The sequence below is a fragment of the Vanessa atalanta genome, chromosome 10 (assembly GCF_905147765.1).
Source record: "Vanessa atalanta chromosome 10, ilVanAtal1.2, whole genome shotgun sequence".
Lineage (NCBI taxonomy): Eukaryota > Metazoa > Arthropoda > Insecta > Lepidoptera > Nymphalidae > Vanessa > Vanessa atalanta.
Window position 1 is genome coordinate 106,738 of NC_061880.1, and position 26,298 is coordinate 133,035.

The window sequence follows — 26,298 nt, forward strand, 5'->3', positions numbered from 1 at the left end:
AACGATTTACTTTTAAACAAGGGAGAGGAGGCCTTAGCCCAGCAGACTTTTTTATTATTCATTAAATATAATTGTTCATGTAAGGTTATAAATTAAATTGAAATAAGTGAATTTCGTTATATCTACCCTAGCTACACTTTATATAAACGTACGCCTACTTGTAATAGTTAAATATCGGTATAAATGGGTACTGTAAGCATTATAAGGGTTCACGGGGTTGCTTAGGTCCCCATTGTCATGGACCCGCGGGTCCCGTGAGATATGAAGAGGGCGAAATATACCAAACTTTTTGATAAGTACAAGGATTTAAACTGGAGAAAAAAGGGTTCACCATGGCCCCCATATTCTCTTATACCGTCGTCTCACGTCCTTGGCTGCAAAACTATTATATATTCTTCGGCCGTATGCTTATGAATAAAAATAAGCGAACGAAATATTCATTTTATTATTCACACTTAATAATTGAATTCCATTTTGTATTTATACTAATTTTTTTTAAAGTGGTTCGTTAGTAAGTAACATTTCTAATAATTAAGTTTTAACTACTGCAACTTAGTTAACCTGGCAATACAGTACTTAACTGTCTTTTCTGCTTGCCTTGTCTTGTCGGATGTCGGTGTGTCGGTAATTGTCAGACAGAAATCGGATCGTTGTACTTCTACATAGACATAAACTAAATTCTTTAAAGTTAATGAATTTCTATGGATTTATAATAATTGTATAGTTCGTACTTATTAATTTTAATTATGTTCTGGAGCGGTAATTATATAGGAGTAAGGGAGTTAAACGTTCTTCTAAAGGAGGGGGTGCGTATTTTGTTGTTGAGATTAATGGTTATGAGTGGCCAGAGCATTGACTATATAGAAAGAATACTTATTGTATTAAATAGTACATGTTTTTTCCTGTATAAAAGCCAAATAATAATCAGTGCTATAAAAGGTTTTGATATTGGTATATAAAATGATTGGTTGTTACAGAACGTCACATTAACGCAAGTTCTAGAGGCGTATGATATCTTGCAAGAATGTAAAGCCGACAACAAGGCTTTAATACATTTGTGAGTTATAATTTCGTTTTAATATTTAGTAGTTATATAGATATTCATGTCAACATTAGTCATCACATGTTTGCATTTCAGAGCTTGAAACTGTCAAATAATTATTGTTTAAACAAAGAAATATTATGGCTATAAATTCATAGAACTGTCTAGACATGTTTGTAGTTAACAAATAAAATAAATGTATAATAAATTAATTAAATTCTGATGACCACTATTGCATTAATCTTTCTAAAAGTGTGAATACAAGTTCTTATTTATGTAAGCTATAAAGTAATCCTAAAAACTTGTATGCTCTTATCTTGATAATTTGAAAATGCAAGTAATTTTATGAGTAATATATTAAATTAATATATGTTTATTTACTTTGTTATAAATATTTATAATATATAAATTTTAATAAGAAAAAAGTTTATTATTATATAAAGTTATTAACTGAACTCTATACAAACCATTTTAATGATTATTTTACATAAACTTGGTGAACTTGGTGAAATTATACTTGGATACTTTTTAAAATATTAAGATACCATATGAATGTATAAATATTATAAACATGTTCGTAGATAAATGAAATTGTTGGTTCATATTAAGATTATATTACTCTTGCTCCAACAAAATCACATACAGTGTTTCCGAATTTAAAAATTTGAAATGTTAGTTTCAGTAATAATTCTAATTGGACTTTAAATAAACATTTGGCTTAAGTTAATGCTTCATGATTGTCTATAAGGGCCTCTTGGCCTTTTGCCTAAAATAGCTTATTAGACAGATATTATAATAGAATATTGATATTGTTACATGTTCAATCTTTTTTTAAACTCATTTCGATAACCTTGGAATCTAAGCAACTTTATTGTACTTATTTTTATTAATTTGGACATACAATTAATATTTCAATTCGTAATATTTTGAAAGTTTAAATTGTCATCAAGTCATCTGTCAACTACTACTTACTACTTGCTATTACAGCAGTACAGTTAGCAAAAAAAGTAATACTATTTTTCACAAACTGATTTTGAGTATTCATGGTATTGCATAGACTTATAATTGTATATGTGTATTAGGTTATCTTAGGAACCTTTCCTGAACCAATTAGATGAAAAATCAAATATGACTGGAGAGATTTCAGGTCCAGGAGATAACTCATTGGAGTCGCAACAGTTAACCTAGTGAATGTGCAAACTCTTTTTTTTATTTAAAGACATGGATAATGACAACAATAATCTAATTCTAAAATAATTTCTTTCCGCAGCAATAAAAGTGCACATGCAATGAAAATCTAAACATTTGTATCGTCATGTTACATGATTATAAATGTTCGAAACCTAGAATATCCTTTTCATTTAGGATCACACCTACGGTTTTACTTACTTTTGCTATTTATCGAAGAATGGTCGACATATTTCGGAAGTACTATGTTAGTCATCATCATGTCGCTGTTTGAATATTTAATAATATTATAAGTAATCATCTGTCTGCAGTCTTACGAAACCAGAGATACTCGCGGAGCTCATCACTCTGGTAACCGAAGAGCCGCCTAAGAATGTGGAGCTCACGTCTCAGTACCGGCACGCGAACATCGCCAGCGAGGTGCTGGCTAGTAACGTGTTCACGTTGCGCGATCGCCTGTCCATGGACGTCGTGCAGATGAATCGGCTCTGTGACTTTGTTAATAGAGATCCGCCTTTAAACCCTTTGCTGGCTTCTTACTTCAGCAAAACCATTGAAATCTTGCTTCAGAGAAGTCCAAAACAGGTGCAATACGCTACTTCTTTTTATGTCTACAGTACTTATTAATTGAGCCCGGCCTATAAGTTTACGCCCAAAACAGTACTTTTATGACATGTCGGTTCACTTTCAGGATTGGTACATGCACAACATCGTGTGTCTGCGGGTCCTGGACTTCTTTAAATCGAGACGCGACTTCCTGCCTAACCTGCTGCGACACATATCCACCTCCGCCATCTGTGACACCTTCAAGTGCTTCTTGAGCCTCACGGACCCGTTCAATGAGATCGTCATGGAGGTTCGTCACATTCGATCGAAACAAGTACTAAATTACAACCATACTAAATTGAAATACAACGAAGGGTTTAACTTTTTTATGGTTTTTAAATCCACTCAGATACAGGTCGGTGAGTTCCCGGCGATCGAACAGACTAAGTTTTACCCCGTCGTCGTTTACCAATTTCTGTCAAAATTAAAATAAAAAATATACTTTATTCAAGTAGGCTTTTACAAGCACTTTTGAATCGTCATTCAACGAACTATAATAAGTGAAGCTACCACTAGTTCGGAATGTAAGATTCTACCGAGGAGACCCGGCAAGAAACTCAGTAGTCTTTTCAACATCTAAAAATACAGTCATGTTAGTTAAATACAATTATATATGTATGTAATATATCCCGCCTTGAAGTCGACGAGCATCAACTCCACGCTTTCTTATCATCTATATAATCTCGTATCGAATAATATGCCTTCTTAGCCGGTGTTTTTTTTACAAATGATTCGAATTCATCATCGGCAAAGCTAAAAACGTCCGTCAGTGAACGAACTCGGACATGCGACGGACGGAGGCCGGCAACGTTCGATCCGCGCCGATCGGAGGTCGACGTCGCGACGATATCCTAACGCGTCCGGTTTCCGTCTCAGTGGCTCGACGAGTACCAGTTCCTCGACAGCCTCGTGCAGATAATCTGCGGCACGTACGACGACGACCGACACGACAAGCTCGACTCCAACCACAACGCGGAGAGCGCCGACGGCACCGACGGCGCGGACGGCGCCGACGCCGAGCGGCGCGAGCGCGCGCGGGCGCGGGCGGGCGGCGCGGCCAACGCGGCGGCGCTGCTGGCCGACGTGGCGCTGGACGCCGACGCGGGCGGGCCCGGCGCGCGCGCGCTGTGCGCCCGCCTGCGCGGCGCCGACGCCGGCCGCCGCCTGCTGCAGGCCGCCTTCACGGCGCCGCCCTCGGCGCGCCGCGCCGCACTCGTGCACGTCTGCCGCCTGCTGCTGGCGCTGCTGCGGCCCCGCGAGTGAGTGTCGGCCCGCCCCCGCGCGCCTCTCCGCCCGTCCTCGCTCTACCACCCCTCCCGCTCTATGGCGCAGGTCGGCGGACGAGGCGGACGCGGAGCTGGAGGTGCTGGAGCGCGCCATCGCGCCGCACCTGCCGCTGCTGCACAACGCGCTGCTGGCGGGCGGCGGCGGCGGCGGCGGCGTGGGCGCCGAGCGCGTGCAGGCGGCGGCGCTGCTGGCGCGCCTGGCGCAGTCGGAGGTGGACGACGTGCCCACGGCGCTCATCACTCTCGGTACGACAGTGTTGAACGTTAAGTTGGAAGGAACGTTTTAGTCTGATCGATCACAGTGTACATTAAAAAAATCTGTGTTTAATACTACATATTCTTTACGTAGTGTGTGAGTGACGTTTAGTGTGTGAGTGCGGTCGCATCTCGCTCGTCTCACGAGTCTCTCTCCGCAGGCACGGCGGGCGTGTTGATAGACATGCTGTTCGCGTACCCGCATAACAACTTCCTGCACGCTCAAGTTTGCGCGCTCATACGAAACGCGAGGGAGAACAGGCGCTTCGCGGAGCGATACTCGAAGCACGTGAGTACCGCGGGCCCCGCCCGCCGCGCCCCGCCGCCCCACTCGAGCCGTCGAACGTCTGAGAGACCGGGTCGCATCGTATGTTGCAGCTGATGGAGGAATGCGACCTGCTGACGCGGCTGATGGACGCCTTCGAGGAGAACGAGGAGCCGAAGTGAGTGGCGCCCGTCGCGCGGCTTGCCGCCCGCGGGCCCGACTGTAGCGCGGCTGTCCGCAGGGCGGGGCACGTGCGCGCCGGCTACATGGGGCACGTGGTGGGCGCGCTGCGGGCGCTGCAGGCGCGGCCGCCGGCGCTGCCCGCGGCGCTGCAACGGCGCTGGGACGCCTTCTGCCGCGCGCGCCTGCTGCCGCTGCTGCAGCGCCTCGACATGCCGCTCGTGAGTGTCCGCCCGCCTCCCCCGACCCGGCCCGCTGACCCCGCTGACCCCCCCCTCTGTCCACAGGGCGGCGTGTATCCGGCGGACGACGCGTACGAGGTAAACGTTCACATTGTCTCTGGGTCGACGCGAGCGTCGCGAGGGCGCCCCGTGCGGCGGGGGGCGCCCAGAGAACGTTCGCGAGGGCGATAGTGTACTGAGTAATGTAAATTCGCGCGTGCAGGTCGGGGCGGACCAGCCGGAGGACACGACGGAGGGATACCAGGTGAGTCGCCTTCGAATCCACCCCGACGAGTTTACGACTGCGTCGGATATGCCACGCCCGCATCCGGACGCCGACAGGCGGCCGCGTCGCAGTCGGAAGTCTCGGACGGAGAGATCTCGCGAATGAAACGATCGCAATGACATCACTAATCGACGCACGACGCTTTCCACTCCCGAGTGGCTCTCGCTGCGGTGACGGCCGGCGGGCGAGTAACGTGGCTCTGTCCTGCGCAGATATACCTGCAGCTGGTGTCGGCGGCGCAGCGGGCGCAGGCGCAGGCGCGCGCGGAGGGCGGCGCGGGGGGCGCGGGCGGCGCGGGGGGCGGCGGCGCGGGCGGCGCGGTCAGTGCCCCGGGCGCGCCCGGCTATGCTAGCGTCGCGGGCCCCTAGAGCCGCCGAATGATTTCGCATTCTTCCTTTCGCAGTTGCAGAGCGACGGCTTCTTGGACTTGGAGGACGGCGACAAAAAGTGAGTGATCCCGTGGCATACCGTGCGGTTGCCGCCACTCGGTGATCTTTCGCACTCCCTCTCTTCCTATCGAGGGAGTAGAGATAGACGACCGATCGAATCGTATGTTCCGTGCGATATTTCGACAGCCTATATGTTTTTATTTAAAATACACACTCTCGTCACGATGAGGGGCGTCTATCGCGAACAATCAATATCATAGGTCACCCGAGATCTCGACCGGCGATGTCGCGTCGATTCGTCTGTCTCTACTCCTGCGGCGGGACGGGCCCAATTGAATGTAAAAGAACCCGTGACTCGAATGTGACTCGATCTGTGTGTCCGCAGCATGTGGGACGACGAGCCCGACGACGACAGTGCGGCGCGGGCCGGCGGCGCCTCGCGTGAGTCCTGCGAGCGGTGGAGCCGGACCGGCCGGTGACGGGCCGGCCGGGGTGGAATTCATTTTGTTTTAGTAGAACTAGTGGTAGAGACTTGCCCCGTTGAATTTTTCCCTAACAAATGGACAAATTTTCAAAGGCGACTCCTTTCCGAGAAATCATCAAAGGAGTCGGGCGATTATTTTAAGTCGCAGTCTTATGTGATTTAAATACTTTTATTTTGAAATCTTTGAGATAACCTTTGAGGTAATTTATCGACAAAGCGGAGTTTCGGCTTCGTCGATAAATTGTGATAACGGTGGCTCTGTGTGACGTTGCATGTACCCCCCGCAGCGTGGGAGGGCTCGGCGCAGGGAGGCGCGGGGGCCCGCGGCGCGGCGGAGGCCTACCGGGTGAGCGCGCGAGTTTTACTTTTAGTTGTGCGCTTCCGAGTTAATTTAACAGTTCTACCGAACTAGACTTTCACTTTGAAAATTTAAATCGTGTTCTTTTGCCAAAGAGTATCAGCTCGGACTGTTGTATCCGAGGGCGGGTCATGTTTATATTAGATTCGAAGTTTACGATATCGTCGTCTAAATGAAGTCTCTTAATTCACAGCTGGAGAGCGAAAACTTCTTAGCGATGAAGTTCGATAGCAAAAAGTGAGTAATTTAAAGACATAGCGTCAGTCAGCACCGACTTGTTCCCACTGACGGTATTCAATGAGCGTGTGTGTCCGCAGCATGTGGGACGACGAGTCCGACGACGAGAGTGCGGCGCAGCCCGGCGGCGCCTCGCGTGAGTTGTTTGTTTTTATACGCTTATTGGGAAACAGACTGCGTCATATCGTACTTTAGCATTTGTCACCTGAGTAGGTTTTACTTTAAAGGGAAATCGAGTCAGTGAATATATTTTATTGGAACCCTGAAACTGGTACGGTACAGTAAAAGAGGTAATAATAACGAAAACCGAAAACAATAATTATAGTCCGATTTCACTTATGACCGTTATTTCACAAATTTTGTTTCTGCTTTAGATATAAATGCTTTTGGTGTGCACCAAGGCAGCGGCCTCGGACCACTCTCATTTTTGATCTCTAGCGAGGACCTAATTGCAACAAAAAAAAATACTTTTTACTTACAGGTCTCTCATGTTATAACGTGTTTTAAAAAGCTAAACAATTCAGAATGAATAAACAAATGTGTTTAAGAAAATGTTTATATTTTGTACTGTAAATAAAAAAATAGTGTTGTTATTTAAAATATTTGTCGATAGTGAGAATTCGTGTAAATGTTGCAGCGTGGGACGGCGGCACGTCGGAGTGCGTGTCGGAGGGCTGGGCGCAGTTCGACAGCTTCGCACAGGGAGACCCCTTCTGGCCCTCCTCCGGTATGACGCTACTCGAACCGATACTATATAAGTTATACTAAAATCCATTCATTGTAGCGTTCAAGTCGCGTCCTAGTACTAAACGATTTTTAGGCGGTTATCAAAGTTTGTGTGTCCGGTGTGAGCTTCAACTTAAATGGTCTCGGCCTGAATGTGTTCCCGCATACTCTCGCAATATGTGATGTTTGATAGAATTTTAAACAATTAGTGCCGTTTCCGCATGGCCTATTCCGTCGAGGTGATTTGATAGGTAACATCCACACTCCACTGTCTTTGAAAAATAATTTAATTCTGGTAATACAGTGCGCGTCAGATGTTAGTAAACTGTCTAACTTATGATCTCAGGAGTTCAACTTGGATTTTGTTTGGTGTCCAATCCATTAAGGTTATACCTTGCAATACGAAGAGATTTCATTTTATTCGTGTATTTACGAGGATTGTTATGAGACTCATAAGGGTGCCCATTTTTTGTTAGATTGTCTCTAATTTTTCGCATTACTTAAACAAGATTTGCCGTAGGGAAGGAACTACTGTGTATTACTGTAATTTTGCTAGTTTATTTTGGCTTGATTTCATTATTTTCGCGATGCAGCGGTTCAGCGTACGTTTTCTTTTGGTTACACTTTTGTTTTTATCGGTAGATTTCTTTACATTATTGATACTATCAATACTGTAAGGTTTATATGCCAGAGGTTCGTTTGAACGATTCTTCGAGGCAGAATCTCTTTGTAGACTTTACAACGTTTATAGTTGGCTGGATGAGGTCCATTACGTAGGACACACCGAGCTGGGCCGGTACGGTCTCTGACATTCGAAGTGTGGATGTATTGCTGACCAATTTCTTGTACCCTCATTTTTTTCAAACTTTTCAGGTACAAACGATTCTAAATCCGGTATAAACTTAGTTCAGTCGAATATGAACTAGAAAGTATAATTATGGTATACCTAGATTTCAATGTCACACATGATGCCATAGCTAGGTTTTCGTATTTGGGTTTGATTCACTATTTTGTAAGTGGGCTGATGCTTTTCTGCCATGGTTTTTAAAAGTTCAGTAAGTTTATTGATATCTTCTATTCCGTATAGAATATTAGGTGAAAGCTTTATCGGTTCATCATTCTCTTGATCAAGAGCTCCCATCAAATGGTTAGTCATTTTGATTGTATCTAGGGAAGGGGTGAGACTTTTCGTTTCTTCGAGTTTCTGTTGAGAGGTTTTTTTTATTTTATAGGGGGCAAACGAGCAGGAGGCTCACCTGATGGAAAGTGATTACCACCACCCATGGACATCTGCAACACCGGGGGGCTTGCAGGTGCGTTGGCGGCCTTTAAGGAATGAGTACGTTCTTTTCTTGAAGGTTCCCAAATCGTATCGTAATATGCAATTCCGCTGTTGTGGATTTTCGGACATCTAGGGGGTGCGCGTGATATTTAGAATTTTGACGACATGTCCGAAGGTGAAATTCAGTAGCCGAGATTAATTCAAACAATTCCTCGGAACATTCCATTCGAAAAAATCAGTAGAAGATGCAGAGTGATCCAACATCTCTACGCAAAACCAAAGTATCAAGCAGATCGGAATGGATTTGATCGTCGATAATTCGAACCACTCTGCGTTGGATACGGCCCAGTCCGAGACTTAGCTTACTGAAGATTCAATTTTTAAAAAAGAGTTTGGGTCATTATTACCAGGTCGAATATTTATGTTTAAATCTCATATCACACTTACAGTCATTGTTGACGCAAAAGACTAAGATATTGTTTAAAGAGTTAAGGAAATTTTCTATATTTATTTTGGTTTCGTAGTGTTTATATGCTTCAAACATTCGTCAGGCAAGCTCGCATGCGACCGTGAGATACTGAATGATTCCACAGAAACAATAAATTAATTTAAGTTGTTCTTATCGAATTTAGAATATTGAACGCTAATGACCAGTTTGTCTTTGTGCTACAGAGTATCATTTGGGTAAGTACTTTAGGTGTAGAATTTAAGATCTTCTGTATTTAGTCTATTTATAATAAGGTGTTTGATGTGAATGTTTTGCGTGTGTATCTGGAATTGTGTTGTGTTGTGATCAATAACAAATTTTGTTTCATGCAAAAAAATCGATAAATTACGGTTAATTACTAAGTGAGCCATATCACATAACAGTACCATAAAATATATCATAAAATAAGCAAAACGGTTTCTACAATCTTTGGATATAAACAACAAATAATTATTGAATATTGGCTCACTATGCCATTTAGATGCACCATACAAGCTACCAACCAATCAACAAGACTATTTACTGTTATACTAAACTTAAAATAATAATAAAGTTTACTTAATAAGTTGTGAGAAATTACATTGAAGTAGTTTGTAGTCATTTTTTAGCTAAGAGCTCGAGATTTATTGCGGATTTGATTCGAATTTGCGGCTCACCTTCAGCTTTACGCAGGAATACGGAACCTCGTGAAGTCCAGCAGTACATATACCCATTTTCGTTTGCAAACTGACGAGGTCCGGGTATACTGAGGTGTGCAGTATTTAATTTTTCTTCATTTGGTATCTTCTTGTTGTAAAACTTGACTCCCCGCATTATTTTGTCTTTTTTAAGACAATGTTCAGCTCAGTTTTCACTCAAACTAGCGTCTTCCTTTGACTTAAATTTCCTGTCATCTCGCAGGCAGATTGGGAAATTTGTCTGCTCTGTCGTCTTGCAGGTTTTGAAGTGTTTTAAGAATTAAGTCATATTTATCTGACATGAATTGCAAACTTTCTTTAAGCTTTTCATTTTTTTGCTTGAGTTCAAAAAAACTTTGGCCTACCTTAGATGATAAGGACGAGATCAACCCTTTGAGTTTCTTGATATCATCATCGCCATGACTACTTTTTTATTTCTTACACTGACATTTTTGCTACCGCTTTTCTCGGATGCAGTGACCGATTCACATAATATCTCAGGTGCACGTACCGTAGATCCGAGCTCAGGGGCAGTCGCGGGAGCGGGTGAATTAGGCGGGGGGAGCGCTGAACAAACATGTTGGATAGATGGTTGATTCGGTATAGAAGTACCAGGCGGCCAATACTTATAAAGAGGTTTCACCGGTATGAGGTGCGTGGGGGTCACTATACTGGTCGACGATCGAGGATTTAGTACATTTTTCCAATCCGCCTGCCTAACTTGACCCCTCTATATAATGCCTCACTGATCTACGGCAGGCGGTACAGATAACAACGCACACACTCGTAGGCTCCGCTCAGCTACCTTTTGTCTTTTCTGTTGCTGTCCCGCTCGCGTTTTTGCACCGTGTCTGGCACAGCACCACCGTATTATGCGCGCCTAGTACTTTGTGAATTTAATGACAATTTTATTTATACCAAAATTTATTTTATTTAAAAATATTTAAACACTTGTACAACGGATACACATCCATTCGCTTTGGAAAATACCCTCGTCTACTGATATAAACAATAATTTCAGAGCTGGAGTCCGAGCGGCGCGACGAGCGGCAGGGCGAGTCTGACATGCACGACGACAAGGACACGCTCACCATCCTGCTGGCGCAGAAGATGCTCACTGCCTTCCGCAACATGGCACCCGACGAAGCGCTGCTGCAGGAGCAGGCCGGCCCGACCGAGGCGCAACAACAGCATCTGCCGCACGAGGCGCAGAACGCGCACGAAGCGCAAACCGCGCAGGAGGCGCAATCCGCAAACGAGGCGCAGAAAACCCAAGAATTGCAAACCGCGCCCGAGGCGCAAAATACGCACGAAGAGCAAATCGCGCATGAGGCGCAGAACCTCCAAGAGGCGCTGAACGCGCAGGAAGCGCAAATCTCGCAGGAAGTGCGAACCGCGCACGAGGTGCAGAACGCGCGAGAAGCGAAAACGGCACAGGAAGTGCAAACGGCGCACGAGGTGCAGAACGTCCGGGAAGAGGTAACCGTACAGGAAGCGCAAATTGGACACGTGGCACAGAACGCCCATGAAGTGCAAACCGCGCAGGAAGTGCAAACCTCGCAGGAAGTGCAAACCTCGCAGGAAGCGCAAACCGCGCACGAAGAGCAGAACGTGCACGAAGAGCAGAACGTGCACGAAGAGCAGAACGCGCACGAAGAGCAGAACGCGCACGTAGAGCAGAACGCGCACGAAGAGCACCCGCCACTCGAGGGCCCCGCGGCGCCCGGCGCCGACTCGTGATGCGAACCCCCTCCCGCCCGCAGCCGCCGCCCGCCCGCGTGGAGTCGGCCGCGCGCCGCTTCGACTTTAGGCAAAAACATTCGTATGCGATACGATCACTCGGTCGGGCTCGCAGAGCGATGTTTATCTTATCCTGTTACGAAGTGAGCGTGGTGCCGGTGCCGAGTGTCCTTGGAAAATATTACGAATAGGTTAGCATATTTTCATACTTCGTCACGTGACGCGTCGGAGGCGACCCGAGCCCTCTGAGCCGCACCCAATCCACGAACGCTACGAGCTTTGACGTAATGGTAAATTTTGTATCAATAATATCGTATCATTGCAAAAATGTAACTTTGTTTGATGTATATTTGTTTAATGATTACTTTAAAATGTATCAGTGTCCACGAACCGTAGACGATGCGAGTTAACTTTAATAATGTGTTCACCTCGCTTGATCGTAGAAATATACCCATTGTTGAATTCATTTAATGTCCGAAACACGAGCGTTATGTAGGGTGTCCCCTAGAAAAAAAAACTTTAAATCAAAACTTAATAGTAACGACCCCTGTGTGACCCCGATGTCGTCGGTAGGTTGTCAGTTTATCATTCTGTACCTCCGGGCGACACGTCGAGGATATATTTTATAGTGATGATGAGAGGTTGGAGCTCCGAGTGCTCAGACGTCGTGTGTGTAAATAGCTTCGCTGTAAATATTGCGCCGCTCAGTGATAAGTGCAGATAAGTGCAGATAAGTGCAAATAAGTGCAGATAAGTGCGGAAGCGGGACTCCTAGGACTCTTTTTTATATTCCCGAGTTAGAAGCTGCTCTTCGGGATTCAATTAGACTTGTTACATATAATCATTATTATCATTTAGAAGTATTCAATTAATGAATTCTGGCTCTGTGCAAGGCCATCCCCTCATGAGTTATTATATATGCCAGTTAGACCGGCGAGTGAGCCAGTGGAGCGGGCGCGGCCTGAGCCCGTTCGGCGGCCGCTGTAGTTGTTAAGTAATAAATTTTATTCGATGTTACTGGCGAGGTTCGACTGTTACTGTTAGCGTCGTTCGTGTTGCGTACTACGTGGAGCCTTATTGCGTACCTAATCAAATATATTATTATATTAAGTAAGTCGCTATTTGCAATATCTACGAGTATTATCTCTCGCCGAGGAACAGGATTTAGTCTAATTGCTCATATCCAGTTCGTACGATATCATTTAACATATCGACGTGACGTGTCGTAACGTGTCGTGACGTGTCGGGACGTGTCGTGACGTGTCGTAACGTATCGTGATGTGTCGAGTGCTATTTGTTGAATACTGATGCAGCTTTAATTTTTTATCGGACTCTATTTACCTGAAACGTCATTCGTTCAATGGTCTTCGTGAGCGTCTTGTGTTCTGATTGTTCCCATGAAATGCACTTGATATAAATGCAACATCACACCGGACGTGTCAACGTAATGAAATCGTGTACAAAGTTATTTTATATTATGAAATTTAATCATTTTTTCTACGAGTTACATATTTAATAAGATTAATATCAGTAATAATAATTCGCCCCCGAGCAGGCATCATATCAAAGTTTAAGTCGATATCACGACTGTATCGCTCGTTGAATCAAAAGGTGTACATAAAAGTTGTGTTCATTATCGCACGGAGCGACCGTTCAGCGACTGTCTCATGTGCACTTTTGAATCAACGGTAGCGATTTGTCTCGGCTAGTTATCAAATCGTGAAACTGTACCCTATCCATGCGCACGTACTCTACTCTCGTTCACTACGTATCACACGTATCACACTGCGTGTGACGTCACCGCCGGCAGCCGCGCCTCGCCGCGGAGGTTCGTGCAGTGAGCGGCCGATGAGTTCGCTCGCTCCGGTGCGCGAGTGCGTGCGTGCCGACCTCGCCGACCTCGCCGGCCTCGCCGACCTCGCCGACCTCGCTTCTGTTTTGTAGCCTACATGTCCTTTTCTTTATTATTTAGCCATAATGTCATGATATGCATCAAAATCACGAAAACACGATGGAACCCATTTTATGTATTCGTCCGGCGAGTCATTCGAAGTGAGCAGGGTCGATATAGTATTATAGTCGTTGCCCGCGGCGGCTCGCGCCGTGGGACGGGAACGATTGTGTCTGGTGCAATTAGTTGCCTTCGGATATTGTTGTCATTTTTATATTTTAATGAGTAAGCGTACTTTTAAGACAATTGTTGATTTGGCGCAACTCGTGTCTCTCGCTCGTTGTAAATACTGTGTTCCGACACCCCCAAGCCCCCACCCCCCCTCGTGGTAGACTGCGGTACCGCTCTTTGGCGCCGACGTGATTTATCGACCTCCTACGCTCCGTCCGGCGACAGATGACTCTTCGCTGCGTTCGAATATTCAGTCGAAATGTGACCAGGCGGAGTTCTTTTATGCAATTTTAAATATGTAGTCATTTTCATAGTGAATTATACGCAAGTTTTGTATCGATCGAGTGTGATAGTACCGTGTGATCGTTTGTATTCGGTCCGGTGAGTTCGTTTCTAGAATCTCGCAGTGATTTTTTACGATGTAGGCGTTTTTGTGATATACTGTAATTACTGTACGTAGAGTACAGTCAATAGAGAATTTTTTCTTGCACTAAATTATAGGAGTTATTTTTTGAACAGGTTTAATGTAACTTAAGCAAATGTACAAAATCTTTACAATTTTCGAAGACAGATGTGGTGCCATTTGGAGAGATCGTTTCGGCATATTTCTCCGTAACCGTGCAATTCCGGCTAAAATTGCTAATATCCTTTGTTATAGATTTTAAATTTCCTATCTTTTTTGCTAAATATTTGCTTTCCGTTTAAGATTTATAAAGATTTTGTATATTTATGATTAGTACGTGAAATGATATGGTCGATGACAATAGGTTCAGTAACTTATTACATAAAAACGAACTCTTGTAATTTAGTGCATTACGGAGGAGAGTACCGGGCGTCTCTATTGCCTGTACGGCCGGCTCCCCCTCCCCCTCTCCGACCGCGCCGTCCGCCTGTATTTGAAATAAACTTCGAACATTTCCATTCCGCTACTATTTATTACGTCTTTCTGTAAAATTATATACACACGCAATTTCAAAGAGCCTTGTACACACATGTGTTTATGTACAGAAGTGAACGAAGATTTATGTAATGTTTACAATCTGCAGTTAAGTAATAATTTTGCTTCATTTGTTATGTTCTTAAAATTTCATCCTTCGCTAGTTTCTTCATGGAGTAAAATGTAGTGAAAATTTAAAATTGAATGAATTGCCGGCATCGACAGTACCTCAGTTAGCGCGAGTAATGTGTGTACAAGGAGAGGGGCGCGCATCCGTCTGCTAACGAGAAACGTGCCTTCCGGGCGCCGGGCCCAGGCCTCCCCCCCCGCCCGCAGCCCGACCGCCCGAGACATAATAAATGCTCGTAATGTATTCTATTGTATTTATTATATCATAGTTAAAAGTTTTATTAAAAAAAGTTGCTCAATATGGTTGTCGTTTCATTGCCTCCTGTCTATAGGCGTATACGTCGCATTGATTTGAAATTATTCAAGTAAAGTACTCCCACTGCTGGGCAGAGGGCAGCTGTCGAATCCCTCGAAAAGGTTCGTACTCGATCTACGATCTCGAGTGTTCAGTTGCAAATTTTCATTAGACTCATTAGGTTTTCCTCGAGTAACAAAGGTCACCTTTAACTGATGGTGACAAGAAATTAAGTTGACAGTATGACTCCGAATTTCCGAAGTAGTGGATAATTAATGGATGTCATTGGTACTTGGAAACATTCAAGAAAATACCCTGCATACTTCTTAAAGGCAGGCACGCACCTGCAAGCCCCTGGATTTGCAGATTCCATCGGACCAATCAGCTGTTCGTGTGTCACCTATGCCGAAACAAAATGTGGAAAGTTTCGGAAGATTATCTAGTATAGTTTGACGAGTAAGTTTATAACGATGTGGCTAAACGTGCTTAAATGCAAAACAAGTTAGAGCTATTAGAAATATTATTAAATAATTAAATGTGTTTACATGTCAACCTTCAAAACTTAATTGTTTCCGATGTGTAATAAAGAGAAGTATTTAAGTGTGTGTGCCGGTGTAGTGTACCATGTAAACCATATGTTTTGCAATTATTTGGTCTAGAAATAGTATCGACGTTTATATAACACTTTCTAGTATGTGGTGTTTTTATGTTTCAGTCGTTAATGCGTCATGAGGTTGATTGTACATATTATTTTTATTTTGAAATTGCCAACTCCACTAAGTTTCGTTATAAGTATGTCCATTATCGAATCAAATAATTTCACTCTAAAACTCTCTGAGACAAACAGAAAAAGTTAAAAATTATTGTGACACTTCTGCACGATCATTTCGGTTTAATCATTGAAGCAAAGCGAAATATTTGAAAAAAATATTTTTAATCAATTATTAGCATATTTCATTAGATACAATCTGCTTCATAGAAAACAATTTGGATTTACGAGGGGTCGCTCGACTACCGACGCAGGTATCGAACTAATAAGAAATATCTATGAAGCCTGGGAGGGGTCGCAGGATGCCTTAGGGATTTTCTGCGACTTATCCAAAGCCTTTGATTGTGTTCAACATGAAACTCTGGTCAGGAAACTATATCACTATGGAATTAGAGAATGTGCACTCGACCTTCTGACTTCTTATCTTAACAATAGAATTCAGAGGGTTGACGTTAAAGGGACAAGGTCTCCTGGGGTCTTAGTTGGTATGGGGGTCCCACAAGGTTCAATTCTTGGACCTTTTCTATTCCTCATATATATAAATGACTTGCCCTTTCTTGTTGGGAACAAACATGATATAGTATTGTTTGCTGATGATACCTCTTTGGTTTTTAAAATTAATAGGAAACAGGTACAGTATGACGATGTAAACAATGCTATGTCTGATATAGTACACTGGTTTAGCATAAATAATCTTAGGCTGAATAATAAAAAAACTAAAATTGTAAAATTTAGCACACCAAACGTGCAAAATGTAAAACCCGATGTACTTATCAATGGGGAATCGATGGATCCAGTTGAAACAACTGAATTTCTTGGCCTTACTCTTGATGCCAAATTACAGTGGCTCCCCTATATAAACGGATTGGCGGGTAGACTGAGTTCTGCGGCATTTGCGGTCAAAAAAATTAGATTATTTACCGATGTTGATACGGCTCGCCTAGTTTATTTCAGTTACTTTCACAGTATAATGTCCTAGGGTATTATGCTTTGGGGTAACGCAGCCGCTATCCATACTATATTTGTGCTGCAGAAGAGGGCTATTCGCGCAATCTATAACCTAGGAGCCAAGGAATCTTTGAGGTATAAATTTAAAGAAATTAAGATATTTACTGTTGGTTCTCAATATATATTCTGTAATGTTTTGTATGTACGGAAAAATATTAATGTTTTTATGAGAAAATGTGATTCTCACAACGTTGGTACAAGGAACAAACACAATCTTGTTACTCCTGTTACTCGACTGCATAGAGTCAGTAACTCTTTTGTGGGGCAATGTATACGCTTCTACAACAGGATCCCAGAAAGCGTTCAAAATGCTTCTGTTGCGAAATTTAAAAAAATTGTTAAGGAACGCTTGTGTGCGAAAGGTATACTATACAATTAGTGAGTTTATGTTTGATAGCACACCTTGGGAATGAAACGATCGCCTCCTGGCTGTTTCCACTCATATACAAATATGTATATAATTAATTTGACGTAAAAAAAAAAGTCCCGCTGAGTTTCTTTCGCCGGTTCTTCTCAGGTCAGGGTGTTTTCTTTTTCCGAACCGGTGGTAGTGTTTAACTTGACAATCAATAAGAAAGTGTAATACTTCTATATTGAATAAAGGAATTTGAGTTTATTTACTAACCTCTCCTGCCGCCTTCTTTCCCCTTTCTATTACTGTGACACAAATTTAATTTTGAACAGCTTGTCTAGTAGTATACATATACGTCAATGTATACATTAGAAGAATTTATCGTATTTAAAATTGATATTTAGGCGCCGCTAACAATAAAGTTATTTTATATATTTTAATAGGTAATTTAGAACATCGTTCGTCAGGCTGGTGTAAACTAAGTTTTTACAATGTACTATAAAAATAAAAAAGAATAGGTACATCACCGAATATCCAATTTTACACGAGTAAATTTCTAACACATGAGGCACGCATAAAAAAACCTGTAATACAAAATATATCGGTTTAATAATTATGATATTAACCAAAAGATAAATTATAAGCCTTAATCGAGGGATGTAAGTACGATTTAGCCTTCTGGATGTTTAAAGGCCTGCTTACTAAAAATGACGATTTCAACTCCAGAATATCATTCCAACGGGTCAAAAATCACCGTAAACCACATGACTACGACTTTCTGAATTGTAAACTAAGGCATTAAAATAAAAGCAAGATTTAAAGACTTACAAATTTTAAAGGTCGGTAGCAAATGTTATAAAATGTTTTAAACTCAGTTTTATTTTTTTGAGATTAGATTGGATTAAAATTTCTTTTAATAAGGTAAAAAAGTAGTTTAATTCACCTCAACATTACGCGCTCTCCTTGTTATAGCGAACAACTTCTACTAATAACAAATGATAGCACATTTTTATTAAATTACTGTAGGTATTTTTTAATTAAAAATAATTAGGTATGTAACAAAAAAATTCCTTTACATTAATAATCAAATTTAAATGGAGTAAAATCCGTAAAAGTAGGTACAATTGTGTTTGCGGGAATCCCGAACTTAATAGCTGCAACTGATTAGGAACACCTTTTACGTTTCTGAGCCATTTCAATTTGAATCTTTAACAATAGTGAGAGCAGTAATGTTTACACTGGAAAGTAATTTCCATCAAACAACCATGACTGATTACGAAAAAAGCGTGTACGAAACCAGTCGCGACATGAATCACCGGTATTATGAGATTAATGGTCATACATTGTTGGGAACGTTATATGAAGGTTTTGGGTTAACAAAATTCGTTCATTGAAGGTTTTTTCTTTTTTTTAGTTGAAAATTCGTTATAAAGATGTTCGCAAAAACTGTTCGCGTTCCTTTCGCAAGGTATATTTAACATTGACTCTTATGGACAATTCAAGGGGATTACAAATAATTTGTTAAATCGAAGAAATTGTTATATTGAGGTTCGTTATATTAAGGTTGCACGAATTTGAAGTTTGAATTCGGTGTTAAACCGAATGATAGGAAAATGCACAAAGAACGAGTACGAAAGTTTTTGAAACTTTGAAAGTTTGAGGCAGTGTGGCCAGTATCGTATCTCGTATCTAATTCTATTTTAATTTGTGTACAAATTTTATTACATTGTATTTGAAGTTATTATTATTATTGTAGTATATTTTTGCTATTATCTCATATACTTATATTGAATGAAACACGTAGGTTTTAGAAAATATTTAATATATTTTTTTAATTTTATACCTAATATATCATGACCAAATAAAAACTTCATTGAATATTTTTAGGAATCTGAGATGTATGTCGCTTCACGTCGAATATATTAACGTATTCAGTGGGCGTGTAGCTCAGACGAGCGGGTAGGAAGCAGCCGAGGCGACGCCGCAGTGGTTGTCGTGGTTGCGTGCCAACTTCATGTAGCCGAGCATCCCCCACGAACGTCCCCACGAGTTCTTCAGGAGCCAGTAGTCGCCGTCCTCTTTGTCCGTACCGTAGCCCACCACCAGCATCTGTGAACGGTCGGTGGAGCAAGGTTGCATCGATATTAAATTAATTATTACTACTACTTTGCTATCTATATAATATTAATTTATTAGATTTTTTAGTATTACACCTCTTCATAGCCATAGCCTACCACCAGCACCTGCAGACGGACGACAAGTGAGGTTACATCGAAAGTATTTAGTTAACAAATACGACTTTCCTATCTACATAATAACACGTAATCACCGGAAATCGGCATAAACTGAACTATTTACTGTTTATTTTTACGGAATCAGTGAAAGTTATACTATTCTATAATATACATTAAATAGCACAAAACTACTTGGTACTTAAAACTATAAGGATTAAGCTCTCCGACTCACCGCATGATTGAGCCTGGTGGAGGAGCATCTGCTGTCGTAGTAGATTCCAGTGGTGTATTTGTGGAAGGACGGCTGGCTGGCGTCGATGCTAACAGAGACAGGCCCCACGGTGGACACGGCCTGCATCAGCTTTTTCTCGTTACCCTTCGGCAGGTCCACGAAACCCGATACTTTCGCGCCCACGTTCCTGGGGTTGTACCTGTAACGGCCGACGTTTAGTGGCTGGGCGGGCTAGTAGACACAAGTGGACCATCGGTACGGCTAACGCTCGAGCCTACCTGCACTTGTCTTCGTCGTCCTCTTCGTAGGGGTAGCTCTCATCCGTGTCGATGCCTCCATTGTCACGGATGTAAGTGAAGGCGTGAGGCACGGAACCGCCTTTGCAGCCGTTATTCTCGTAATTTTTCGAGCAGTCGATCAGATTCTGCTCCGAAAGCGACACGAGGTTGCCGCTACTGCGGAATTGCTGCCCCTCCAGCGAGCCCGTCTACGGTAGCGGTTAGGTTACAGTTTAGTTGTGAACAATTAATAAAAGTAAACAGAGCTGACGACGTGTCCCCGTGTGCACTGTGGGGGAGGTTTCATGTCACTCATTTGTGTTTATAATTATAATTCATTTTCGCGAAGAAAAAGCAATCCTGACTACGTTGTATATAAATTGGTGGAGATCGACCTGCCAATCCCGCCACACAACGACCGAACATTTATTATACAATACATAAATTAAAAAATAAATGTATATATTTAAAGATAAATTAATAAATGCCGAAAAATTAAATTTACACAATGTTTCATAATCATGTCGATACGAGTTTTCGTGACTATTTATTATTTTTATTAAGAAATTAAATTATTGACTTTATCTTATGATTTATTGACATAATAAAGCATTCGACTCTCCAAAATACATTTATGTATGGAAAGCATTAGAGCGTCGATTTCCATACAAAATATATATGTATGCTAAAAAAACATTTATGGAAAAAGCACAGCACTTAGAAAACTATAGGCGATTAGTTACTGGTGGTAATACTAGTCCGTCAAGGTGACGCTATTTCGCCTAACACATTCTGTACTTCTATTCCTTATTCTTAGATATTTATGAAATAAGAGTGGGATGATTTAGGGCCTATCGAGAACGGAGAGAATCAAATCATTTAGGATTTCCGGACGATATAATACTAGGAATGCTCTAAGACTTTGGAAAAAGTGTTGCATTAACTGTCAGATGACAGTGCGAATGCAGGTCTTTCAATGAATATATTAACGACAAAAGTAATGAGTAATTCCCCCAACTAAAACGTTATCAGAGTTAATAATAAATAATTAGATTACGTTATGAGTATATTTGTTTAGGACAATTTGTATCACCAATCGGCACAATACAAAAAATAATCGATAGAAGAATCGCTAATACATATGGAAGCCAAACATGGGCCCCGACAGAGCAACGACAACAGACGAGCTGTTACGAGGGAAGAATAACCAAACTCTAAGTAAGTATATATTATATTCGTTGAAAATTTTCTTACAATTTCTTAAAATGAAGTTTTTTAACTGTAAATAATTTGTCATTTAGGTTAAGTTAAGCAGCAATAAAGGTTTATTTTTATAATTATAATAAAATTTAAGGTGCACTTAATTATTTATAAAAATTAAATCCCTATAAAATGATTGCTGTGTTGATTGTTGCACACCGCCAAGTGTTGCGAACTCGGTGAAAAGGGAACTGTTAAACACTAATGGAATATTAAAATTTGACGACCTCCGTGGTCGAGTAGTGTGTACACCGGTTTTCATGGGTACACCACTCTGAGGTCCCGGGTTCGAACCCCGGCCAAGTGATGTAGAAAAATTTGATGTTGTCCAATATATATTTATTTATAATATTTATATTTATATAAAAAAATTTGATTTGCGAGGTGAAATAGTGAAAAATATTATATGTACTAATTTAGTTTAGTTATTGTAGATTTTAATTAAATTTTAAATTGAGAAAGAGATCGTTGTATAAAAACATATGTTTATATGCATATATGCTTTCGTCGTTTAAAAACAATATACTTACTTATAATCACAAGAAACCTATACAATCTTTTAACCAAACAAATTGAGATCATTCGAAGTATTTGGGTTAGTAACACGAAGCCCTACAGCCGGATCCGATATCCATAAAATGTTTCAATGAATTTATAATCACAAGCGAACAGAATACTCGCCCGTCTAATAACGCCAATAATATTACAACGAAATATGTCGACTGGATTATAGAAATGGACAATGTTTTATAATTTATTGTATTTTTAACTTTTTGTCATTGACTCATAATTTAAGTAATGTCACATTGGCGGAGGACGGGACTCGTGTATCTAATAAGCTAACATGAACGTTCATATCGAACACTTAGATCATAGTATCATGCTCACTAGAGAGACCCATCCTAAAATATGCTATGTAAACTATGGTAACGAATAAATAAAATAAAATAAATGGTAGCTACGTCAATAGCTGCAATTACAATGTATGTTGCATCACACTTAATATCGACGGGTAACATTTTGTGTCATTGGAGCAAGTGCCGTGGTTCGTGGATGTTGTGTGTGGAGACGAGTGCTGTAGATACGGAGGGCGGATACTCACGGCGCTGAAGGCCCAGCCGGAGCCGCATGTTCCTTGGTCTTTGACTCCAGTGACAGCGCCCTCCGTGCGCCAGTCTACCAGCTGCGGCGCCGTCAAGTTGAGGGGTGACAGGAACGTAGCGCCGCGCGGAGTTGGCCCCTTGTTGAGTCTGCCGATAACACACATTCCTCACAAGCTACTCTAAGCCTACATTTAAAAGTAATATTCAAATTATTATTTTTGTTTGCCATAGTTTTATCCATTTCTTCAATATAGAAGTGTTTACACTTGCTTATTGATTGTCAAAAATCTACCACCGGTTCGGAATTTAGCACATCGGACCTGAGAAGAACCGGCGAAAGAAACTCAGCGGGATATATTTTTTTATTTTTTTTTAACCCTTTTCCATGTAGGTACAATGATAAGTATATTTTAGTTATTTGAAACAGCCTGGAGGCGATCATTTCATTCCCAAGGTGTGCAGTCAACTAAAAAGTCATTAGTGTTGTAATATCCTTTAGCACACAAACGCTCTTTAACGACTCTTTTGAATTTTATAATTGAATAATTTTGAACGTTTTCTGGGATCCTGTTGTAAAAACGTATACATTGCCCCAAAAAAGAGTTACTAACCCTGTGTAATCAGGTACTTGGAGTAACAAGTTTATTCCTGTTCCTAGTGTTAATAGAATGTACGTCACAATTTCTGGGAAAATCATTTATGTTTTTGCGTACATACATAACATTATCAAAAACAATTTGAGAAGCGACAGTCATTATTTTAATTTCTTTAAATTTACCTCTTAACGAGTCTTTTGGGCCCAGGTTATAAATTGCACGAATAGCCCTCTTCTGCAGTACAAAAATAGTATTAATGTCAGCTGCATTACCCCAGAATAGGATGCCATACGACATTATACTATGGAAATAACTGAAGTACACAAGGCGAGCCGTATCCACATCAGTCAAAAGTCTAATTTTTTTTACCGCATAGGCTGCAGAGCTGAGTCTATTCGCCAATTTATTTATATGGGGGCCCCATTGGAGCTTAGAGTCTATTGTTATACCAAGGAACTCTGTTGATTCTAAAACATCTAATGCTTCCCCGTTTAAACGTACACTCGTACTTACGATTGAAATAAAAAATCACTGAAAGCTATTAGCGTGTTTGTTTAAAGTATTGTGAATATTTGAACACTATCGATTTTAAATAAGAGAAAGTCGAGCTCATCAAAAACAATTTTTGAGCCAATTTTTTCGCACGGGTGCAATGCTCATACTAAATAAAAAAGTCTTTATATACAACAATACAGCTTTTTCAGTCAGTTCCAGGCCATATTGATCTATATTGAATGCTCAATGAATTCAAGGTAATTAATTGGATAAGGATTAATGTCGCATTGCTTAAAATCGCTTTTTAAATAAGCTATTATTTCTCGTAAAAGTAAATGATAAAAAATGGTTATTGTGGGTTCTCCCTAAGAGAGCCCAGATGGACCAGTGGTTAGAACGCGTGCATCTTAACCGATGATTTCTGTTTCAAGCACCACTGAATTTCATCTTGTGCTCTGCGGTGAAGGAAAACATCGTGAGGAAACCTGCATGTGTATAATTTCAACGAAATTTTGTGACATGTGTATTCCACCAGATCGCATTGGAGCAGTGTGGTGGAATATGCTCCAAACCTTCTCCTCAAAGGGAGAGGAGGCCTTAGCCCAGCAGTGAGAAATTTACAGGCTGCTAATGTTATGTAAAATCTAAAAATCTCTAAGAGATAGACATATACTATTGAGGACTTTTTTGTAGACCTTTTTAAGGTGTACAATACTGTAGGACGTTATTTTGATCTATCTTGTAGGGTTTAGCCAGTGTTTGCAAGGGAAGCGAAAAAAAAATTGTCAAATTGTCAGTGTTTTCTCCTATATTGCGTGTATTATTAATACCTATAAACCTTTCTCTTGAATCACTCTATCTATTAAAAAATCAAAACCCGTTGGGTAATTTTAAAGATCCAAGTATACATACATAGGGACAGACAGACAGCGGGAAGTGACTTTGTTTTGTACTATGTAGTGATTTCTTTGTTTAAATAGTAAGCCCCAGGTTTGTTAGACATGTCCAATTAATAAATAACGAGTAGTTGTCTATAGGAATACTCAGCGCCTGTGAAAAGATCAGCCTGCGCCACACCCAGAGGGCTTACGTAGAGGCTCTTTACGAATGTCCTTAGTTAAATGCAGTGGTATATATCATCAATAAATCTATCAATCAATTAACTCGTCAACATTTTAAAAAGAGAACTTTACAATCCCGTCATTACATTAAACAGTCATTACAATTAAATTGTTAAACATAGCCGTTATTAATACGACGTATAATCTGAGACCCAAAGCTTCTTTCAAACAAATATCAAGACATTATAATCTTGCCTACATTACAAGTAGCTTGTACAAACATGTAAGTTCGTAAAAATATAAAAGATTTTGTAGAAATTGTTATGAGTATTGGGAACAAGCGTCCACTCACTTGGCGGTGTGGTTAAATCCGATCATGTGCACGAACTCGTGGTGCAGCAGGTCCGAGTACTTGTTGGTGCCGAGGCGGTACGTCTCCTGGCCGCGCTCGAAGCGCCGGTTGTGTTTTTCCGCGTCAAGCTTGTTCTCAACGAAGATCTTCATACGGAACTTTTCCTCGGTCTCGGTTTTGTAGGATTTCTTGTGTTCCAGCTAATGCAAACGATGGTTTCATTGTAACTATCATATATTGTGAAAACTGCTTTGGTCTCAATACAATCTTTAAATTAAGAAAAAATAATTACAATCATATTTTAATAAGAGAAACTACTAACATTTTTGTTTATTTAAGTAATATCTGGACATGTGAATTGGGTTTTGTTTACCTTGAAGGCGTTCCATTCATCGCGGACGACGTTGGTTAAGCTTTCGGCACCGACCACCGCCACCACCACCACCAGCACAGCCAGGCTCTTCATCTGCATTCAAAATTTCACGATTATAACTAAAGAGCGAGTCTCGAAAAAATGGGAAATATATTTGTAAAAAAGTAACAGTTTTGAGCTGGTAGCATTCTTGCCACCATTCCACGCGTCAAGATTTAACAGTCACTATTTTTAATACGTATATATTTAAAGACTTCCATTTAATAATTCTTATGTTAATAAAGTTTTTATTCTATACTTACATTTAAACGAAACAGTAAGGTAACACCTACTTAAATAAAAAGTAATCCTTCGTACTTGTTTTATGGAAGAAATAAACTTAGTAGGCAAGCTGAATATCGAATTTATCATTAATTACTGTCGTGGCCGCCAGTTGAGCCTACTTATTTATTTGTGTGATTTATAAAATATAAATATAGGAGACATTGCTTCTCTTACCTTAATTTATTTTTATACAGTAGACGGCAGCAGCGGAACACGCTTAGAAACTTCAAGTGCTAAGTCGTTAAACAAATACAAGCCTTACTCAGATGTGAGTTCTGCTTGACTGCGCCGGCTGAATTAATTCACTTGATTTATATATCTAAGAGGATATACATCGTTGACCTTGCTCGATTGGGCGTTACCGATAAACATGCCACACCCCCTCTCCTGTATTTGCGGAGTAAAATGTCACAGGCCCTTTCGGTACAAGCTGTCGTCCCGACAGAGGGAGACATTATGCGATAGAGCAGTTGCATCGCTTGGTGCGTATCATTTACGTAAAAAAATATAATATAATAATTTAGAAAAGATATTCTGCATAAAGAAGCCGAAGGTTCCCTTGGTATTGTATTATTTAATATTCTAATGTGAATAAAACGATCTTATTATAGATAGCTTAGGAAAGAAAGCTCATAATAACAGATTAAGAGATTACATGGTGTTCGTACA

The 26,298-nt window shown here is 41.1% G+C and overlaps 2 protein-coding genes across 4 annotated transcripts; one reads left to right on the plus strand and one right to left on the minus strand.

Moving 5' to 3' along the window:
* The first annotated feature begins 611 nt into the window (after nt 1–611).
* LOC125067042 (serine/threonine-protein phosphatase 6 regulatory subunit 2) lies at nt 612–12,216 on the plus strand. The gene is made up of 20 exons (XM_047675420.1): nt 612–806; nt 978–1,057; nt 2,542–2,815; nt 2,922–3,086; nt 3,713–4,095; nt 4,169–4,368; nt 4,539–4,666; nt 4,756–4,820; nt 4,884–5,043; nt 5,110–5,142; nt 5,267–5,308; nt 5,542–5,649; nt 5,733–5,776; nt 6,104–6,159; nt 6,490–6,548; nt 6,754–6,797; nt 6,878–6,933; nt 7,435–7,524; nt 10,991–11,867; nt 11,906–12,216. Exons 1-19 carry the CDS (start codon nt 747–749, stop codon nt 11,707–11,709), a joined length of 2,766 nt encoding a protein of 921 aa, XP_047531376.1. The 5' UTR covers nt 612–746; the 3' UTR covers nt 11,710–11,867; nt 11,906–12,216.
* A 7,052-nt stretch (nt 12,217–19,268) lies between these two features.
* Nucleotides 19,269–25,398, minus strand: LOC125067114 (cathepsin L-like). 3 transcript variants are annotated; one of them, XM_047675505.1, is made up of 7 exons: nt 25,306–25,398; nt 24,938–25,132; nt 24,597–24,604; nt 22,428–22,575; nt 20,066–20,274; nt 19,788–19,986; nt 19,269–19,430 (listed from the first exon to the last, which is right to left on the minus strand). In XM_047675505.1, the coding sequence occupies exons 1-7, from the start codon at nt 25,396–25,398 to the stop codon at nt 19,269–19,271; spliced, it is 1,014 nt and encodes a 337-aa protein (XP_047531461.1). The 3 variants fall into 3 exon arrangements, with proteins under 3 accessions (XP_047531461.1, XP_047531460.1, XP_047531459.1); XM_047675504.1 differs by lacking the exon at nt 24,597–24,604 and adding an exon at nt 22,937–22,959 and having other exon boundaries at nt 22,428–22,565; nt 24,937–25,132; XM_047675503.1 differs by lacking the exon at nt 24,597–24,604 and having other exon boundaries at nt 24,933–25,132.
* Nucleotides 25,399–26,298: the final 900 nt, after the last annotated feature.

Coding starts and splice junctions, on each gene's coding strand:
- LOC125067042 (XM_047675420.1), top strand. CDS start 747: ATGTTCTGGAGCGGTAATTATATAGGAGTAAGGGAGTTAAACGTTCTT. Junction 1,058..2,541: donor AACAAGGCTTTAATACATTT/GTGAGTTATAAT, acceptor ATCTGTCTGCAG/TCTTACGAAACCAGAGATAC. Junction 4,096..4,168: donor GCGCTGCTGCGGCCCCGCGA/GTGAGTGTCGGC, acceptor TCTATGGCGCAG/GTCGGCGGACGAGGCGGACG.
- LOC125067114 (XM_047675504.1), bottom strand. CDS start 25,398: ATGAAGAGCCTGGCTGTGCTGGTGGTGGTGGTGGCGGTGGTCGGTGCC. Junction 22,566..22,936: donor CAAAAGAGTCGTTAAAGAGC/GTTTGTGTGCTA, acceptor AGACTCAACAAG/GGGCCAACTCCGCGCGGCGC. Junction 19,987..20,065: donor GACGACGAAGACAAGTGCAG/GTAGGCTCGAGC, acceptor CGGCCGTTACAG/GTACAACCCCAGGAACGTGG.